The sequence below is a fragment of the Ambystoma mexicanum genome, chromosome 13 (assembly GCF_040938575.1).
Source record: "Ambystoma mexicanum isolate Mex_15411 chromosome 13, UKY_AmexF1_1, whole genome shotgun sequence".
Lineage (NCBI taxonomy): Eukaryota > Metazoa > Chordata > Amphibia > Caudata > Ambystomatidae > Ambystoma > Ambystoma mexicanum.
In genome coordinates this window covers 737,076,724-737,098,328 of record NC_090938.1, presented here as the reverse complement: position 1 = coordinate 737,098,328, position 21,605 = coordinate 737,076,724, and the positions used below count along the sequence as shown (strand labels likewise).

The 21,605-nt window shown below is 48.4% G+C and overlaps 1 protein-coding gene across 1 annotated transcript in view; it reads right to left on the bottom strand.

The window, feature by feature from the left end:
• LOC138521861 (E3 ubiquitin-protein ligase TRIM39-like) overlaps positions 1 to 1,348 on the bottom strand; it is a 159,100-nt gene extending 157,752 nt beyond the window's left edge. Inside the window, exon 1 of the mRNA XM_069635007.1 lies at positions 789 to 1,348. Within this exon, the coding sequence (XP_069491108.1) occupies positions 789 to 1,184 (396 nt within the window). The 5' untranslated portion in view covers positions 1,185 to 1,348. The remainder of the gene's footprint in view (positions 1 to 788) is intronic.
• Positions 1,349 to 21,605: the final 20,257 nt, after the last annotated feature.

The following is a 21,605-nucleotide window of genomic DNA, read 5'->3' as shown; positions in this document are numbered from 1 at the left end:
CTGCACCTACAGTGAGAAGCACTGTGTGAGTAGGCACCTTTGCCCCCGAACTACAGGATACCTACATCATGCTCCTGGGCATCTTATGTAATGAGGAGCATTGTAAAAGTTGTAACGCCTTGTCCAATACCTGTAGAACACACACCTTGTGCTCTTGGGCAGCTACTAGAATGGAAAGCCTTGTCCCACAACTGCCGAGGCCTCTGGCACACATACCGTGCATTCCTGGGCAGCCTGTAAAATCGGGACCACTGTCCCACACCTGCCCAGAACTATGGCACATATTCCTTGCACTCTTGGGCAGTTTCTAAAACTGGATGCAACTGGAGGAGTTTGCACCTTTGCCCCAGACCTACAACATACATACCGCATGCCCTTGCACCACCTATGTAATGAGGAGCACTGTGTGAGCATTAACTCCTTATCCAATATCTGTGCTTTTGGGCAGCCTCTGGAATGGAGGGCACGGCCCCACACCTGTCCATACCTTTGGAACACATACCTTGCACTCCTGAACAGCCCATTTAACTGCACTGGCTTTCACCTGCCAAGACCTATAAAACACACCTTATACTACTGAACATCCTCTAGGAGGGAAGGCACTATCTCACACCTGCCCAGACCTGTAGCACACATAGCGTGTACTCTTGGGCAGCTTCTAGAATGGAAAGCATTGACCCACGCCTGCTCAGACCGCTGGCACACATCCCTTGTATTCTCGGGACGTTTCTGGAACTGGATGCACTGTTCAAGTTAAATCCCATGTCCCATGACTGCAGCAAACATACCTTGTGTTCTTGGGCCACCTCCTCTATAGGACACACTGTGTGAGCTTTGTGCTCCCGGGACTCTCGGCATACCAAACATAGGGGTGTGTGATCCTTTTCACAGAACAGCTGCAGCTTCTGCTGGTGTTTGGGACACAACTCCTCTTCTTGGGGGTTCAGTTTGATGAGGTCCACGATAAGCCCCAGCTCCCTGTTAGGGCGCAGGTTTCTTCCTGGAGACTCACTCCTGCACTGGGGGCAGAGGTAGCTTGGACTCGTCCCCTTCCAGTATTGAGTGATGCAGGACCGACAGTAATTGTGTCCACAATCAGTGGTCACGGGATCATTAAAAAACCCCAAACAGATGGAACAAGTGACTTCATCCCGGAGACCTTGTAAGCGCCGAGTTGCCGCCATGGTCCGGAAATAAGAGACGTTTCTGCTAGCAACGTTGATCCAGGAAGTAGAGTTCTCGAAGAGTGTAAAGGCTGGAGGGCGTGTCTGCAGGCGCGATACACTCTAGCCAGCAGCAGCAGGAGGGTCTGTGAGCGTAACACACAGCAGCCAACGTGTCAGGGACAGTTTAATGGCTTATGGGCCCCCGGGTGCACACGGCCCCCAGACAAAAGTAATTATGGGGTGCTACAATCACTGGTTGCGCTCCCCCCGCCCTTGTGTTGCAATCCAGGAGTTGCTAGGTCTGGAAAAGACCCGGGGCTATGCTGATGTCGGAACTGTTGCATAGCTCTCAACCATTTGTGCTGCAAAGGCGGGTGAAATCACCCGATTTTGTTTTTGGCGGATGAGGCGCCCATTGGAATCAATGGGCGTGCAGGAGGCTTGGCGGGTGAGTCAGCCCTTTACAGGGCGGGTGACACCCGCCAAAAGCGTGTGAGTTGAGAGCTATGCTGTTGGGACTGGGGGCTAGCTTGTCTTTTGGCTGTAGCTCCTGAGATTCTATCCGGGGCTACAACCAAAAGAGCCCCGCCCTAGCAACGCCCCTCCCACCCATGCTAAAACATGAACAATTAACAAGTGGCCTTTCAAAGGCAGCATTGGCAGCCACCGTTGCTCTGGCCACTAGCCCCGGTAATGCCGGTGAGGGCGCCATTGTCGTCTATTGCCAGTTTAGCTCTGAGCCCCCATATGTTCTCAAACCCTCAACATGTAATAAGCCACGGGCACCACCAGGGCACCTGCATTGCTTTGCTAGGCGGAGGAATCGTGCTGGGGTGTATGTGCAGGCGTGCATGAGCTGGGCATTTGCCCATACTTGTACCAACACGATTGCTTATTCTATTCGCCCCTTTTGATACCCCACCCAGGAAAGGTGCAGAATGAGACATGCATTCTGTGAAAATAGTTCTGAAGGTGCAGCGACCGCCGACTGCTCCGTGTCCAAACCTTGCTTCCCCCTTCCCAACCAAGTCCACTGTAGGCCAAAGCTCCCCCAACCATTCTTGTCTGAGCCCCTGCCTGCCCTTTCAGGTGTTCCTGGGCTGGGGGAGTGCTGTTTAGTCGGGGGAAGCTGAGCCCGCATTGCTACCTCCAGCACCCCTGCCGCTTGGGCCCCCAAGGAGCGCTGGTTCCGAGAAGAGCAATAATCGTTCCGGCTTTCCTACGGCTCATTAATAGTCTGTATCTTGCCACTGGTCGCCGAAACACTGCCTTGCCGTTCTGCAACAGAAACGGCCAGGCTTTGCCATTCCGCCATCCTATAAGCAGGGTGGGTGGGAGGAAAACAAAACAAAACAGGTCCTCCGATGGTGCGGGCGTCCTTCTGCTCAAGCTGGAATCTCCTGCAGATGGAGACCTGGCGGCTTATAAGCCGCCTTGCCCTCCCCTTCCTATTGTCCCTTTTCGCGGGCATATCAAGCATTCTTGTCTGAGCCCCTGCCTGCCCTTGCAGGTATTCCTGGGCTAAGGGAGTGCCATTTAGTCGGGGGAAGCTGAGCCCTCATTGCTACCTCTAGCACCACTGCCGCTTAGGCCCCCAAAGGAGCGCTGGTCCAGAGAAGAGCAAAAACCGATCTGGCTTTCCCACGGTTCATTAGTAGTATGTATCTTGCCACTGGTCACCCAAACACTGCCACATCAATGGTGGGTCCACGCCCACCGTTGTTCGCCCCTTTCCTTCTTTTATAATTCCAGCAGCTTTGTGCACAAATTCCAGTAGAACAGATCCATGCCTGATGGTGACAAATGCACTCCGTCCTTCACATATTATTCCGGGGATTTCAAATTGATCAGCCCATGCCTGATCTGGGGGAAACCTCTGCCCCTGCCGAATTTAGCCATTGCCCTGTTAAATTTCCTCCTCCATTTTTCCACTGCCGAATGGCTTTCTGCGCCCCTCCATTCCTGCCTTGGAATGATCTCGGACCACAAGATTTCTGTCTCGCCCAACTGCGAGGACAACTCCTGTAATGTGAACATCATCTCCCTTATCAAGACCCCCCCTACCCAAGCTTGGCAAGTCATTGCCGCCTAGATGGATAATCAAAACATCAGGCCTCTGCTGCTTACCCAGCAATTTGCTAATGTGCCCTTGCAACTTTGGCCATCTCATTCCGGGCACCCCGTGCCACCAGATCTGGTACTCGCCGGTGGTCATTTTCTCTCTTTCCACCGTCCAGCTGGCCCCGGCCTAAAACACAAACGAATGCCCCACTACCCAAACGGACCGTCTCCTCCTTTGAGCTGTTGTTTGTTGGAAGGAGATGAGAATGTGGTAATTAAAGCTACATCTTGTCAGGCCTTATGTACCTCTTGAAACAACCCGACTTCCATCCCCCGATTCTCATGATTGCTACTGGTCCCATGCCTAACTCGGCCACTGATGTGGCCACCCCTATCCTAAAGGAGTGTTTACCAAACACCCCTCCTGTCGCCCCCATCCCTTCCAATGCCATATCCATGACCCTCCTGAACTGAAACCTGCTCAGGGCCAACCCATCCCTGTGCAAGAATAGGGGGGACCCCGCACCTGCCCGTTGCCTCCCCCGGAGGTAAGCCATCAGCACCGCTACTGGACACACTATGCTCCCTTCCATGATATAAAGGGTGACTGTCCTCCCTTTTCCCTTCTGATCGGTCTTGGACTTTCACACCCGCTCTTTTGTTAATTGCAAATCCTCCAACCTTAAAAACCCAGAGCCCCATCCCTCTCTATTCTCAGGTTTCAGTTTGCTTACTCCAAAGGCTCCAAAGAAGGCCAATGAAAAGGCCACCAAGAACAAAACCCCTTCCCCTTTGCTATGGCAAACAGTCCGCAGGGTTTCAATTAAACTGTGCAATTTTACAATATCAATGGGCCGCCTTACATCAGGCTTCCTCTCTGTCTGCCTCGCCCAACCCTTCATTGCCATTATAATGTAATGCTCTTTGGTAGGATTGGGTTTCCCCCCCGAGTTTGAAATAAGGCGCTATTGTAGCCAAACGATAAGACATTCAGGATCTGGTTTTCTCAGACCGCCAGGCGCATCCGTCAAAGGCATGCACTGGCGCTCCCCTCTGCCCTTCTGCCAACATTTTTCCTTGAAAGGCCAGGAATCAGTCCCAGCACCCCTTGTACCTCCTTGCTGTGCCTGGGGCCAGGGCAGTATGGATTAAAGAGCGTGGATCCCCCCAATCATGCCCCACCACTGCACCTTGAATGTGGTCATCCTCTTGCTCGCCTCTAGACAGTTCCCCTGAAATTTCTTCCGCTGTAAACGAGAGAGAGAGTCAGCGGCTGTGTTTATTTACTGCAGGAATGTGTCGCGCTCTTACATGTTTAATTTGAGCAGGCTTGTTGCCAGCTCTCTCAGTAACCTCAGTACCCTCACATTGCTGGGCATCCCCTGATTGATGATTTGGACCACTGCAAGGTTATCAGACTAGAGCACCACCCTCCTATTTGTTAATGACTTTCCCCACAGCTTGTAAGCCACCATGATAGGAAACAGCTCCAGTAGAGTGATGTCCCTGGTAATCCCCTCCTGATGCCATGATGCCAGGCAGGCCTGGCCACACCGTTGCTCCCCAGAATGGCCCCAAAACCGTGTGAGACAGATGAGTCAGTAAAGAGCTTGAGCTTTTCGCTAGTGGCCCACTGCTCCCACCACTGTAGTACCCCATTGAAATCATCCAGGAAACCATCCCACATTCTGAGATCCTCTTTTACCTCCGCCCCCAGACGCACATGCTGGGAAGCGTGTAGCAACCCTACTGTCTTGAGCTCAATGCTCCTGGCGAAAACGTTCCTGCCGGGATCACCTTACCCGCAAAGTTCAAGTTCCCGCCAATGATTGTAGCTCCCTCAGGGTGGCCTTACTCCTGCCCCTCAATTCCCTGATTGTTTCCTTCAGCTTCACCACCCTGTCCTTTGGCAACCTACACCTCCCTTTCACTGAGTATATCTCTATTCACAGGAATGTAAGCCTTGTGAGTGGGCCAACTGTCTTCCTCCTCCCTCTTTGGTACCAAGCCCAGGGGTGACACTACAAAATTCTCCAATGGCGGGGAGGTAAAAGGGCATGCCACCCTCCCCAGCGTGATCTCCTTAGCAACCTTCTGTGCCACCGCTTCAGGCATTCTCACTGCTGACTTTAAATTGTCTGCTTTCCTGCTCCCCACAACCCTGTCGTAGGGGATCTTAAACCCCCACCTAAAACCTTCCCAGAGCAATTTAGCGTAGGCGCTATTGTCATATGTATTCAGGAAAGGAATCAATTTATGCATGAGTACGGGTGTGGGTAATTGAGTCTCAATTACGCTTGGCCTTCTCTTTGAGTTTAGCACTACCCCTCTGCTTCCCATCACTGGAAGACGAGCTGTGGTTCCCTGCATTTTTGCCACTCGTGTGTTTAAATCTGCAGCTTTTGCCAAAGGGGCAATACCCCTCCTCAAATTTCCAGCAAACCGCCTGCTCCCCCTGATAACTTGGACGACTATTCCAGGAAGAGCGGCCGCAAAAGGACCCCCTTCTCCGGTCCGCATAAGACCATCTATCTCTTTTATAATGAGGCTTCTTGCACTGCGCCTTGTCCCCAGTCTCTCTTGATGGTACCATTTTCTGAATGTACCCCCTGACATCCACCTCATCCCCGCACATTGCAGGCCAAACCTGCATTTTAAGCCTGAAACCCCTGTCATACTTTAACCAAGCGTCGCCGCCATAGGTCAGGTATAATGTATGGACATACGCAAACAATGGCCCTGCATCCTGTGGGAATGTTTCTATCTTGATGGATGCCAGCATCCTGAAAGCTGCCAAACAATTGTGGATGTTCTCCTCTACCTTGGCCTTTTCCCTGTCCTTTTCCCTTTCCTTCTCTGACAATTTGCATAAGCCCATCCCCACAGGCTCCATATCTAACAGGGAAAAGATCTAAAAAAACTCCTTCTGCCAATTCCTCTCCTTGTAGGCCACAGGAATGTGCCAAACCAAAGAGTTCCCCGCTGTCCGTACTGGGGCAAAGCCCGGCATCGCCCTCCCATACATCAGCCCACACAATACCCTGCCCTTGGCTGGCTGCCGGTGTTGCTACCGGCTACTGCAGATGGCTGACCACCCCCACAGGGGTTTCCCTGGGCAGTACGGAGGCCTGATTACCCCACACCATCCCCTGCCCTTGGCTGCTTGCCGGTATTGCTAACACCTGCTGCAGCTGGCTGCCCCCCCATGCAGGATTTCCCTGGGCAGTGAGGAGGCTTGACTCACCACCTCCCCCCCCCAAGGCTCCCAGCCTCTGACTCTCACCTTGCTGATGCACAGCCTCAGCATTCCTCCCTACCTGATTAAATGCATTTACATTTCCACACAACATTTGACCATTCCCCCATCCCCCCATGCTTATAAGCACTGCATGAACATACCTTTAACCTGCTCCAAGGATGCAGGTCCCTCTGCTGCCGGCGCCGCCGAGCTGGCCACTGGCACGCTGGGTGCACTGCCACTACCCCTTGGAGCCTCAGCAGGTAAGGCCATCGGATTGGCAACAGGCCCCTGCTCTCTCCCCCTGACTCTTGCCCCCGCTGCCTTTCGCTTCTTGGCCATCTCCGCCTGCTGCCTACTGGCTTTAGCCTTAGAGGTCAGCGTCCTCTTCCACTTGGCTGCAGGTTCCTCCCCCTCGCTGTGCCTGCTTTACTCTTTCTCTTCTATAGCCTGGATCTCCTGCAGCACCTCCTCTGCGGAAAAATTAGGGAACAATAGTGGTGGTTCTGCCCTTTGGCTTGTCCCTGCTGCTTCATCGTACAGCTGTGTTGCCACCATGTGCAACCAATTTGGCCCATGCTTGGCAGCTTCCATCCGTGCCATCAACACGTGTTGCTCCGGGTCTTTATCAGGGCTGCAGAACACTGGTGTGCCCTATTCCTGTGTGGAAATCTTCCTTGTTGCAGCGGCCTCCCGGCACACTCACTGCTATGGCTTGTCTTTTAGCAGCAGCCTCCTGGCGCACACACTGCAATGGATTGTCTTCAGCAGCAGCCTCCAGGCACATACACTTCAATGGATTCTCTTTCTAGCAGCGGCCTCCTGGCGGACGCACTGCAGCAGCCTTCCTGCACCTGCCCAGGAGAGGCTCTCTGTACTCTGCCTTGGCTGTGTCCTAGGTTTCAGACAAAAGCTTCTTTATCCTGCCTTGCTACAGCGGCCCACAAGGCATACGCGCTGCTTATTCGAAAATGCTAGGCCAGAGTTATCTGTTTAAAGCAGTTCTTCTAGTTTAATTTCACCCCTAGGCAGCCCGGATGCACAGCGTTAAATGCGGCAAACTTTTCACCCGACAGGCGGCCCGGATATGAAATGTCTCTCCCTCATCAAACCCGGCAATTTTCTTTACCCTGACCCCGTTCTTAGTCTCTTTAGCGGGCCGGGGTTATGCGCACGATGGGGCTTTCTAATCACTTTCACCCCGCGGCAGCCCGGCTTCGAAATGCAGCAAAGCTTTCACCCGTTAAGCGGCCCGGATACCAAATGTGCTCAATATATGTGTATGGAACTTAAATCCAGAGTAAAATAACCCTACTATTGGATACTCAGCTTACTCTTGAAGCACTAACAAACAATGATAACTGATACAGTACAGTAAACACTCCAATTAAGGTGAGAGTGTAAAATAATTGACATGTGGTAGGAGCCCCCCCTTTTTGTTCTTTAGTTGTCCAGAGAAAGACTGACTGGCAGTCATGAGAAGCATATGTCCACTCCTTAGACTGACTGGCAGTCAAGGAAACCAGAAGTGGATGTCCGCTTTTGAAAAATTTCAAACTCTAACGGAGACAGAGCTGCAGTCGCAGGGACTGGTGGACTGAGGAATAAATGTTAATTTAATCTACGCTGCTGACTGACCAATTGGAGTTTGATCAACAGTCCCTGCCTCCTTGCTTCCCTGTTTGGAAGTCTTTCTACAGTGCTTGCAGTGCCTGCATCAGAGGTTAAAACCCCCAGCATCCACACGGAGCGGTACGCGGAGTTGGCTCGCTAAGGTGCGAGCAGTCAACAGCAGTCTACAGAGGTGAGGAGGTGAGGAGACATGGTCTTACAACCCGTCCCAAAAACTTTGCCTTTGTTCCCTAGAGCGATAGACTCATTCAATGAAAAGACATCCACCATGGCTAATTTGACTCCCCAGCCCCCGCCCCAGCCCCAACTTCACCAAAAAAGTCCTTCAGGCAGGGTACTGAGGAGTAAATACGCCCGTTTACAAAACCGGAATGAAATCCGTAAAAGTTCGAGTGTGGGGACAAATGGTGCCATTAATTCCAACCCCACCATGGCATTACAGAAAAAAATATCTACTACATTCGCCCAAATATCTCCAATACCTAGCGAAAAGGCCTCCGGCGACCACCGATTTTGAGGACGCGGAGGAGGAAGCATTGATTGGAGAGTCAGAGGAGAGTGCCGAGGAAAGTAGTGGGGACGACGCCCCCACCACTCTAACAACTTTCCCCCCTCCCGACAATCCTCTCTCACTGCTGCCACCCCACCTCTTACCTGTGGACGTGGACGCGGTGGCCTGTCCTGAAGAAGCTATACCGCTTGCATGGCCACATCGGCCGCCGCCAGTTGATACACTCTTGGAAGCCCGATCTCCCCCGCTGCCATCTGTTTGTGTTCTGCGGCGAGTGGGGTGGAGCTAAGCGGTGTCGAAGGACGCCTCGAGGCCGACCTTAGCTCACGGACCACAGAGCCCCAAGCGGGGGGAGAGTCGGGAAATGCCTCGTCTGATCATACGAGGAAGACGGCGGGTGACGGTGTGTCTCCAGCCACAGCTGCGGAGGCTGGCCTGGTGATAGCGGCTGAGGGAGAGGCTTCATGCCTCAGGACACTGGAGGAATCACACGCCAGCCAGGCAGGCAAAATGACAAACGGACACAGCAAAGTCTCAGAGGCGCCCTCTGCTGCCTCGGCCGCCTCCCGTGTCCTATCCATCCAAACAAAAAGAAGGAATATCTCCACAATACCCCCTGCAATCCAGAGGGGGTTGACATTATGGCTTCAGATCTAGATTGTGAATTAGCACACAGTCCTTCAAATGCTTTAGCAAATGACTACATCAGCCAAAAAAGAGACATAGCAATGGCATTGTTAAAAAAAAGACCTTTAACAAAAAAGATTCTTAAGGAGCAGAGGGAACTCCTGCATCAAGATCACCAACAGCAAAAAAAAGGACCTAGAGCACCATCTCAAAAGGGAGAATCAGGAAAGTTATTTCTGCAAAATACTATGACTTCTCACTCCCTAAAAGACTTCTTTTTCAAACAAACAAAAAGGAAATCAGAATCTGAGGTAGAACTTTCAGACGCGGAAATATTAGACCCAGTCTCAGAAGCTCCCTCTGCTCTACCAGCCTCCAAACAAAGGAAAATTACAGCAGTTGCGTCCCAAATCATCTCAGAAGAGGCCTCTGGTGTGCAGGTCACTGCTCCAGGCCCAGAAAGCTCTGTCAACCTAAATGAGAAAAACACTGTTCATAATCTACTGCCTAGAGGCGTAGTCACGGCTCAAATCAACCTGCTTGATGATGACGTTCCACCTCATTGCCCTGAGAGGTCTGGACTAGGAAATGATTTACTAATACCGTCAGTCAATTCCACGACACCCAATGGACTGGACCAAAGAAACACACTCCAACCTTTGCTGGCTCAACCAGTGTTGGCCCAGCTGGGACAAATAAGGAACAGTACTGATCTCCCGTTTAGGAGACCTTCAATTCAAAGCGATCATCCTAACAACATCTCAACTCCAATTAGAAACAGAAGACCCAGTGATACATTTGGGAACCTCCCCAAAGAGACTCCAACAAAAAAAACGGATCTTGTCACGATCATGTCAGCAATCACGGTGGGACTGGCCCGCTTTGTAAAGTTATACGAGTCAATAAACGACTCAATGAAAGACTCATTATCACTATCAGCCATGATAAACACCAAAGTAACCTTCTTAGAGGGTTACATTACAGCGGTAACTCAACAAAACATTGAGAAAGAAAGGCAACGAGAGGAAAAACTCGCACAACTTGAAAATCTAATTAAAACCAAACTTAACACAAGTTGCCTACGAGAAATCCAGCTGAACTCTCAAATGGAACAAACTTTGACGTTGGGTACTAAGGAGCTAAAAACTGCTGGTGCAAATGACGCTCCCAGCAGGACGATTCACCGCCCTGACCCAAAATTGCGACATGGGAAAAAAAACAAAGATCTCCCTAAAGTTGCCACAATTTTCAACATTGTAAAGTCGACGTCATCAGCACCCATCAAAGCAGTACCATCATCTAAAACTTCTACAAAGTTCCGAGGTCCAGTTTCCCACAATTTTATGGAGGAACAAGCGATAATTGAATTAGACAACTCTAGCGCATCTGCAGCAGACTCATTGGGAAATCTCTCACTTTCAGATCTAACAGTTCACCTGGACAACGATGGAGTCTATGACTGCCCAGATGACATTCATCAAAATCGAGAGCGGACTGCAAATACACCCGAAAACACCGCCGCTCAAGAGGAAAAGAAAAAACCATCTACGATTCCGACCACAGTGGGAACTCAGAGCCCCAAAGACAATGTTCGCGAAGAGATGGAAAAAGTTCCATTGGACCCAGTAAAGAAAACACAACAAAACGAGAGCCAAACTCCAGAAAAAACTGAAACCTATCGGCTAAGGGAGAAGACCCTTAAGGAACCAAATATGGGTAAGCCGCGGACAGGATTAACAACGGCCATGAGACTTTCCCAAACACAAATTTTTAAGATGGAGCAACTGACGGCCGGGAAAAACTTTCTAATACTAAACAGAAAGAGAATCCTCAAAATCCTTACCAAAATACCAAAGCTGAAATCTTTAGACATAACAGATCTGGTGCTGATTGAACCATATCATAGACATAAGAAGGCCAAAGCGTATCTTCATGTCACAAAGGCTGCAAGCACTGATCTAAAACAAGACGTGATCCTCGCATTGAATGATATGGGTTTTGCCCTTGCGGAAATTGTAACACCAGCATTAGCGGACAAAAGTACGCTTCCCGCTAAAAGAGTGACAGAAAAGCATCCTGACCATCGAACGAACACAGAAGTCCAGATTACAAAGAAAAGAAGCAAGATGTGAGATGTATAAGGAGGACGGGGAGAGCCGGCGAGGGAGACACCAACCGAAATATTATGCAACAAATGAAAATGCCAACTACAAGAACCCAAAATATACAGAAAACTTAAGAAAGAACTACAGATCGGAGAAAAATTCTAGACATGGCTCTTCGAGTGACCAAAGCTCTGAGTGGTTTCACAACCAAAATTGTGAACCTTCTGGTCCATGCAGATGGTTGAAAAAGGTCTTAAATCCAAATGCAGTTTTCAATTGATCAAATGCTCTCTGACATTCCTCATCCCACTGTAGAGGCATAACCACATCCTTTCTAGTCAAATTCACCATCGGTTTCACAATTAACGCAAAATTACCGATCCATTGTCGGCAATATGAAGCCATGCCTATTATGGCTCTGACTCCTTTCTGTGTCTTTGGAATAGGCATACAAGAAATACTTTATGCGTTCTGGCGTTAGCCTTCTCCCCTCTTTCGAAAGTAGGTAGCCCAAATAAGCCACCTCCTTTCGATTATATTGAAATTTCTTCAAACTAGCTTTATGGCCATGTGCCGCTAGGTGTGACGGTAGTAATGCAGTGCTTTCTTTACAAATCTTCTCTGTGTCAGCAGCTAACAATAGATCGTCTATGTATTGCAAGAGTACGCAATCCACTGGTAATTCTAGCATGTCCAACTGCTATTTCAATGCTCTACTGTAAATACTCGGACTTTCCGTGTAACCTTGCGGAATCCGCGTGAATGTAAATGATCGTCCTCCTAATGTGAACGCGAACAAATATCTGCTGTCCTTGTCCACCGGAATGCTAAAGAACGCATTTTTCAGATCAACTACACTAAAGTATTCTGCTGAAACAGGTATCATTGTCAATATTGTAGTGACATCTGGCACTAAAGGAAATTGCTGATCTACTACTTTGTTTAGCATGCGCAAATCAATTATAAAACGGTATGGTACTTCATTACATCCTTTTTTATAAACTGGAAGAATCGGGCTGTTGAATGTACTGGCTGTAATTTCTTCAATTACCCCTAACTTCACCAAATCTGTAACAATACTCTTCAATCCTTTCTCACCTTCAGCCGAAATTCTGTATTGGGGAATTCGCGCTAGTGTAACACCCTCTTTCAAAATTATCTTTACTGGCTCTATTTTCAAGCATCCTACATCGTTGCCATGCATTGCCCATATACAGGTTGGCACTTTACTTAGTTCTCTTGGTAAAGTTTCAGACATGAATTCTGACACAGGGGCATCTTGTGGCCAAATCGTTAGGAACACCCCGTTTTTTCAACAAATTTAATCCCAACAAGTTTTCCCCATAATTTTCTGTTAAAAGGACAGGACAATGTTCAGTGAATGGTCCTATAGTAACTAGGACTGGTTGGGACACTTGGTTTATGACTGGTGTACCTGCGAACCCTACGGAAACATTATTTTGCCCTGACAGTGGTATATCCGGAACCAAGTGATGGTCTATTGAACACTTTTGTGCTCCCGTATCTACAAGGAAGCGGTGCTCCTCATTCTCGACTCTCATTTCTACGACCCCTGTCCTGGGCTGTCCTATTGGGGAAATAACACATTGTCCGATGTGTAATCATTACTGTTACTGTAATACGTGTTTGGCTGCGTATCGAGAACGTTCCCACTCTTCCCTCTATTTCCCCCACTCTGGTTTCCATATAGTTGGTTTTGCTGTCCCTGACTCTGGTTAGGGGCACTTTGGTTTTGGGCTTGGTTTTGATTACCTCCATTATTGTGGTGCTGCCGCATACTATTCCTATTTGGTCCATTCGCTCCTTGGTGTCCTCTATTCTGTCTCCTCTGACCAGACCCATTTCTGTCATGATGCCTACCCCCAGGCATCCGGACCAAGCCCATCAGCCCCGGGAGCAGGCATCTAGACATTTAGTAAAACCTCAGCAGCCCCGGCTAGGGGCTATCTGGGGTCAGTCCTGGCGCCTTAGGCGCCAGGCTCATAGTAGAAATCAGTCCTGGCGCCTAAGGCGTCAGGCTCATAGTCATTACTTACCTCAGGCAGACCATGCTGCAAATGACTCGAATCCAACATGAAGTCTGAAAGGGACTATTTTTCTACAGGGACTCTTTTTTACTCGGGTGTGGTTCTAGGGACTTCTTACCTGGGACTACTTTTGAGGCTATTTAAACCACGCCCGACCAGCAACACACGCGTCACGTTATTCTGCATCCAGCAGTGTAACGCTCACCGTGCCTGCAGCCTGCATCCAGTCTTCTGCCACGCCTGCCTCGAATCCGGAGCTCCTAAAAACAAAGAGGAAAGAAAGGGACAAGGTTAGAAAACTAACTTATTCTATTCCACACCTGATTCTGGATCCATCTCGTCTCCGGACCTGTAAAGAACATCATTGCTGCAGCGCCGCGCCATACTCACCAGTCTTCACAGCATCCTTCGGGTCGGCGCTGCCTCCATCATTTCTTCGCCGAACTTCGGCACCTAGGAGACAAAAGAAAACCACAAGGTGAGCCGAGGGAACCAACACATATAATTCTTACCACCATAGACTTACCTGATTTACCACCGGAGGCATCCTTTTGTGACTCTCCATATCTTCACGTGTCGCATCTGTAAAGAGAGACAAAACAACACGTTTTCCACGTGCAACATTTACCGGACAGCGCCGGGTAATACAGACTCTTACCTGAGCGCCACCAGCTGCCACAAGAGCATCTTTTCACGAGCCAGCTGCAAGACAAGAAAGGAAGGGGGGGAACAAGAGTGAACATCGGACATATTGAACTCTATGAATTTAATACTTACTGGTCCTCACCAGGAATCTCAGAGTCAATACTCTCCGGAATTCTACCTAGCCTTCAAACCAAATAAGTAACTGGAATCCACATGCCCCTGCAAATCCACGCAGGATGGAGAGCTCATCTTTCAAGAATATAAGGTGAGATTGCTGTGAGGGCATTTCGGAGGTGATTAGTTGGGGAGGACTGTGGGGGTGCCATCACTTGAATCCACAAGTGGCTAAATCCATCTCTCCACTTGCAGGAGAATATTTCTACGGGTTAAGCAGACAAGATTAGGAGGGCAGATCCAGTCAGTCATCGCTGCACTAGGCATCACGTGGGTGGAGACCGCAGCTGTCCGGGTCCAACCGACACCCCTGTGAGAGCCAGGTGAGCGTAACAGAACGCGAAGCCTATCTACAAATCCCCACCCGGGCGTTATGGAAACCTCAGAAACCGACCAACTAGCCCTATTGTTAGGGGAACTGAGGGCAGAAGTGCACTCCGCGCACCAAGAGACTAATGCCCTCAGGAGAGAACTGATTGTGTCAAAGGAGCGCACTGATGATCTTGCTAGACAATTACTGCAAAACCAAGCTGGGCAAACACCATTACCTGGACTCGGGGGGAGTCCAACTCCTGTTTCATCGAGCAATCCTGTGCAAGTGGTTCTACCAGGGAGCAGTCCTTTAGCTCCACCCGAAGTTTTGCTGGGGACCCAAAAAAGTTTGCCGTGTTTATGAACCAATGCCGCTTGCAATTTTTATGCAGACCAGGAGCTTTTCCGAACGACCAAACCAAAGTACCCTTTGTACTATCATATCTTAGTGGCAGCGCAACGGATTGGTCAATTCCATTAGTTAACCAGGATGACCCTCTTCTTCGGGATTTTCAAGGTTTTCAATTGAGCATGGAAAAACTATTTCCAGACATTCACAGGGACAGGCCCTGGATAACGAACTTTCATCATTACGACAAGGTAACCAGGATCTACTAACCTATATCGCCACTTTCAATAGGTTAGTGGTGGAAACCGGATGGCCAGAGGTAAAACGAATTACATTATTTCATCGTGGACTTCGGGGTGAACTCAAAGATGTTTTGGCCCAAGTTGTGAACCCACCTCAGGATTGTGCAGAATAAATAGACTTAGTGGTCCAGTTAGACCACCGACTTTAGAATAGAAAGGCTGATCGAGCTAAGTTCGAGAATCGGGTATTGGTTAAACCCAATGTTACCCTCAAAGGAACAGATGAATCAGAACCGATGCAGATCGGGGGGGTCTAGGGAGCCTTAACTCAAAAGGAAAGAGAAAGAAGACGGCAGATGCAATTGTGTCTGTACTGTGGGGCCTCAGGACATTTTCTATGGGATTGCCCTATAAAAACATCTAAAAAAGTAGTCGGAGTTGCTGATAAAAATCAAACAGAGCCTGATTCGGGAAACGACCACGCCCGACAAGCGTAGAGGTCCGCTTGCCGAGCTTGAAGAAGGATACTCAGACCTCGCACTTCATCATACCAATGGTCGTTATAGATCCAAGGCAGCCATCACGTATGCACGCAGTGAGGGCATACATTGATAGCGGGGCCATAGGAAACTATGTGGACCACGAGTTGGCTTCTAGGATGAATCTATCTCTCTGCAAAAAGACCACTTCGGATGTCATCACCACAGTCGATGGAACTGAAATTGCCTCTGGGCCTGTAACTCATTCCACCGCAGAGATGACACTATTGGGTCAGGATGGGCATCGAGAGACTATTGTGTTTGATTTAATCAAAGCCCCGCAGTTCCAAATAATACTGGGGATACCTTGGTTGGAAACACATAATCCTTGTATTGATTGGCGAGAGAAGAGAATAACATTCCCGGATTGTGCACATACTTGTTACCCGAAAAAACCCTTGAACCAAGGCCTGGCCACAGTCGCTACTCCAGCCGTGCAGTTACCTCAGGAATATCAAGAATTCCAGGATGTTTTCCAAAAGGAACAGGCAAACACCCTACCACCTCACAGATCATACGATTGTCAAATCGATCTCATACCCGGTGCACAACCTCCATGTAGTAGGATCTACGCCCTTACGGAACCCGAAAACCTTCACCTACGACAATACTTGGACCAATACCTTGCTAATGGCTTCATTCATCCATCCAAGTCCCCTGCATCTTCAGCTTTGTTCTTCGTGCCTAAAAAGGAAGGTGACCTCAGAACGTGCATAGACTATCGCGCATTAAATCAGATCACGGTTAAGAACCGATACACATTGCCTCTGATCCCCGAATTACTAGACCAAGTAAAGGACGCTTGCATCTACATTAAATTAGATCTCCGAGGGGCATATCATCTGGTACGTGTAAAGAAAGGTGACGAATGGAAGACTGCTTTTCGCACTAAGTACGGGTTATATGAATACCAGGTGATGCCCTTCGGATTGTGCAATGCACCAGCAACCTTCCAGTATTTTATGAACGATGTCCTTCGTGAACTCATTGACGTCTGCGTTGTTGTATACATAGACGATATTCTAGTGTACTCCTCTTCAGAATCAGACCATGTGAAGCACGTTCGTGCAGTCCTTGAGAAACTACACCAGAACAAGTTATATGCAAAATTGGAAAAATGTGTTTTTCATGCTACGGAAGTTGAATTCCTTGGATTTATCCTGACTCCAAAAGGAGTCTGAATGGACTCTCGAAAGGTGGACACAATCCTCAAGTGGCCATCACCCAGTTCAGTTAAAGGGATACAAAGCATACTTGGATTTGCTTATTTCTACCGCAGATTCATTCCGGATTTCTCACATGTTGTACACCCTATCACAGCACTTTTGCAAAAAAACAAACGCTTCTTGTGGACCAAAGAAGCTGAAAAGGCCTTCCAAGAGCTGAAAGCGAAATTCACGTCTGCAACTGTCTTAAAGCATCCACGCCCCGAACTTCCATAAACAGTTGAAACTGATGCATCCAGTTTAGCCATGGGAGCTGTCCTGTCCCAGAAGGATCCTGAAACCGGTCAACTTCACCCAGTAGCATTTTGGTCCAGAAAGTTCTCGGCACCCGAGTTAAACTATGCGGTTACCGATAAAGAATTATTAGCAATGAAATCCGCCTTCAAGGCTTGGCGGCATTATCTTCTCGGTGCCAGGCATACCATTACGGTAATCACCGATTACCGGAACTTGCAGTATTTAAAAACAGCCAAGGCCCAATCGTTGCGTCAACTTCGATGGGCATTGTTCTTTGCCGAGTTCGGTTTCGTGATCACTTATCGACCAGGTTGTAAAAATGGCAAGGCAGATGCCTTATCCCGAATAGGGATGGGAGAAGCATATGCGAACCCGGAACTGGTGCCTATAATTTCAGAACAAAGAATTCTTGGCATAACCACTCTACAGACACTAGAGGATATTCAAGTAAAAATCCAACAACTCTTCGATCCAACAGCCCTGCAGGGCTGGGTGAAGAAAGGCCCGGACTACTCAGTCATCAATGACCTACCTTATTATCGAGGGCGACTATTTCTACCACACAAGGAACTACAAGAACTAGTCATCTCCAATTATCATGACACCCTGATGGAAAGACACCCAGGTATCGCAGAAACTGAAGCTAAAATTAAGAGACAATTCTGGTGGCCCACCTGGCGAAAAGACGTAAAGTCATTTGTAATGTCTTGTGGCATTTGCACCCAAAACAAAAGTCAGAAGAAAAAACCAGCTGGCCTCTTACAACCTTTGGATATTGCACCTACACCATGGCACACCTTATCGTTAGACTTTATTACAGATCTACTTCCATGTAATGGATTTTACACCATTCTAGTTATTGTGGATCTTTTTTCCAAGATGGCCTACTTTATTCCTCTAAAGGGATTACCTTCTGCTTCAATTCTGGCCAAGGAGTTCCTCGAAACATTGTTTGAATACACAGATTTCCTTCCGTATTGGTCTCTGACCGAGGTAGTCAATTCATTTCACATTTTTGGAAGAAATGTTGTCAACTGGCGCAAATCGCCGTGAGGTTATCAACCAGTCACCATCCCCAGACCGATGGTCAGACGGAGAGGACCAACCAGACCCTTGAACAGTACCTACGTTGCATGCTACACCAGACCGAAAGTAATTGGAAAGATATTTTATGGATTTCCGAGTATGCATACAATAACTCTGTACATTCAGGAACCGGACAAAGCCCCTTTTATACCATGTATGGACATCACCCTCGAACCTCAGAACTAGATTCGCCTCAGCATTTAGAAATGCCTGCAGTTAGTCATTTGCATTCTACTATTACACAAGCCTTTAAAGAGGAAACAGAACATTTGAAACAAGCAAAAGAGAAATATAAGAAAGATGCTGATCAACATAGAAGTGAAACTCCACAATACCAGATTGGGGATCAGGTTTGGCTGGCTACAAAACACATACCTCTGAAGGGAACTCAGACTTTTAACCCTAGATATTTGGGCCCTTACACTATTAAGGCCTTTATCAATCCGGTAGCCGTCAAATTGGAATTACCCTCTAATATGCACATTCATCCTGTCTTTCATGTTTCACTTATAAAACCAGTTCAACCAGGAACAAGATTAACCAAACCACCCGACCCCATCTTGATAGATGGAGAACCTGAATTTGAGGTAAAATATATCCTGGACTCCAAGATGGTTAAATCAAAACTTTTTTATTTAATCGATTGGAAGGGCTACGGACCACAAGAAAGGTCATGGGAACCTAGTGACCACGTCCATGCACCTCGGTTGGTGAAAAGATTCCATCGGAACTTCCCAGACAAACCAGGGCCCAGGGGAAAAACAACTTTAGGAGGGGTCTTGGGGGGGAGTGCTGTCATTATGCCTACCCCCAGGCATCCGGACCAAGCCCATTAGCCCCGGGAGCAGGCATCTAGACATTTAGTAAAACCTCAGCAGCCCCGGCTAGGGGCTATCTGGGTTCAGTCCTGGCGCCTTAGGCGCCAGGCTCATAGTAGAAATCAGTCCTGGTGCCTAAGGCGTCAGGCTCATAGTCATTACTTACCTCAGGCAGACCATGCTGCAAATGACTCCAATCCAACATGAAGTCTGAAAGGGACTATTTTTCTACAGGGACTCTTTTTTACTCGGGTGTGGTTCTAGGGACTTCTTACCTGGGACTACTTTTGAGGCTATTTAAACCACGCCCGACCAGCAACACACGCTTCACGTTATTCTGCATCCAGCAGCGTAACGCTCACCGTTCCTGCAGCCTGCATCCAGTCTTCTGCCACGCCCGCCTCGAATCCGGAGCTCCTAAAAACAAAGAGGAAAGAAAGGGACAAGGTTAGAAAACAAACTTATTCTATTCCACACCTGATTCTGGATCCATCTCGTCTCCGGACCTGTAAAGAACATCATTGCTGCAGCGCCACGCCATACTCACCAGTCTTCACAGCATCCTTTGGGTCGGCGCTGCCTCCATCATTTCTTCGCCGAACTTCGGCACCTAGGAGACAAAAGAAAACCACAAGGTGAGCCGAGGGAACCAACAAATATAATTCTTACCACCATAGACTTACCTGATTTACCACCGGAGGCATCCTTTTGTGACTCTCCATATGTTCACGTGCCGCATCTGTAAAGAGAGACAAAACAACACGTTTTCCACGTGCAACATTTACCGGACAGCGCCAGATAATACAGACTCTTACCTGAGCGCCACCAGCTGCCACAAGAGCATCTTTTCACGAGCCAGCTGCAAGACAAGAAAGGAAGGGGGGAACAAGAGTGAACATCGGACATATTGAACTCTATGAACTTAATACTTACTGGTCCTCACCAGGAATCTCAGAGTCAATACTCTCCGGAACTCTCCCGAGCCTTCAAACCAGTGAAGTAACTGGAATCGACGGGCGCCTGCAAATCCACGCAGGATGGAGAGCTCATCTTTCAAGAATATAAGGTGAGATTGCTGTGAGGGCATTTCGGAGGTGATTAGTTGGGGAGGACTGTGGGGGTGCCATCACTTGAATCCACAAGTGGCTAAATCCATCTCTCCACTTGCAGAAAAATATTTCTACGGGTTAAGCAGAAAAGATTAGGAGGGCAGATCCAGTCAGTCATCCCTGCACTACGCATCACGTGGGTGGAGACCGCAGCTGTCCTGGTCCGACCGACGCCCCTGTGGGAATCAGGTGAGCGTAACAATTTCTATTCTGCAGATGCGGACATTGTGCTCGCCAGTGTCCTTCCTCCTTACAATACACACACTGATTTGGTCCCACTGCTCCCCCATGCATATTCAAATTACTCCTTCCTTGTGCATTTCCTATCCCTCTATTATGTCCTGCTACTTGCTGCAGTAGTACCCGTGTTTTCAGATTTACCCTATCATTCTCTTCTTTTTCTTTCTCTGCAGTCACTCTGTTCTCATAATATTGCACCATGTGTAATACTTCACCCAGCGTTTTTGCTTGCCATGCACTCTCTGATGTCATTATTAGGTTCTGGATTGGAAATTTTAACCCCCTCACATATTTGTCAACAAATAACCTCTTTCCTGCTTCCGAGCTCACATCCTGCCCACTGAAGTCTGTAAATACTTCTTCAAACCTGTCAAAATAATCTGTAGCTAACTCATCCTTGCCTTGTAAACATGCAGTCAATTTGTCCCATTGAATTCTTTTCTCTGGAACAATTTCTTTTAATTTCATCCAACTTTCTTATTTGCTTCCATATGTCTGTTGGCAGGATCACTGGGAATATTAGGTCTATGTCACCCATGGTAAGCACGGATGATTGCAGGCAGGACTCTACTTCCTTGTAAAACCCTGCAGGATTCTTTCTTATATCAGGAATCGTCTGCTTTATGTTGTTCACCTCCTGTCTGGAAAAGGGGACATGCACATATTGGGTGGTCTAATGGGCTGGTGTTACCTGCGCCGCTACGTTGCCCGCCGTGGGAACCTCTACTTTGGGCACAAAGGTAGGTGGGACCTCTCTCATAGGAAATGCCCCACTTACTGTCCCTCCCCCTTCTCTCATGTGTAACAATATTCCCAGATCAAGCGATAGGGCTGTTTCTCCTGTCCCTCGCTCTAGTGCTTTCTTATATACTGCCATTATTTCGGGTGGGCTGGCCTTATCGTTTTTTATATCTTTGTCTAGTAAATAGTCAGCCATCGACTGCAGTGCTTTTCTTTTCATGGGCATGGAATATTCATCTAATATCTCATGTATCTTCATTGTGAGGATACTGGGATCCGACATCCATCTAAACGCTTCTCGTATACATACTTTCAACTTGTCGCCCCGCTGCACTGACGACATTGAATGTCGTCGTTGTATATACGGCTCTACAGCTTCCTTCCTATGTCTCCCGATATCCTTACCACTGTACCCAGGTGCAGTAAACATTTCTGCATAATCATTATCTAATTCATCTTTAAGTTCAAAAAGTGCATATACATGTTCTCTCACTTCTTC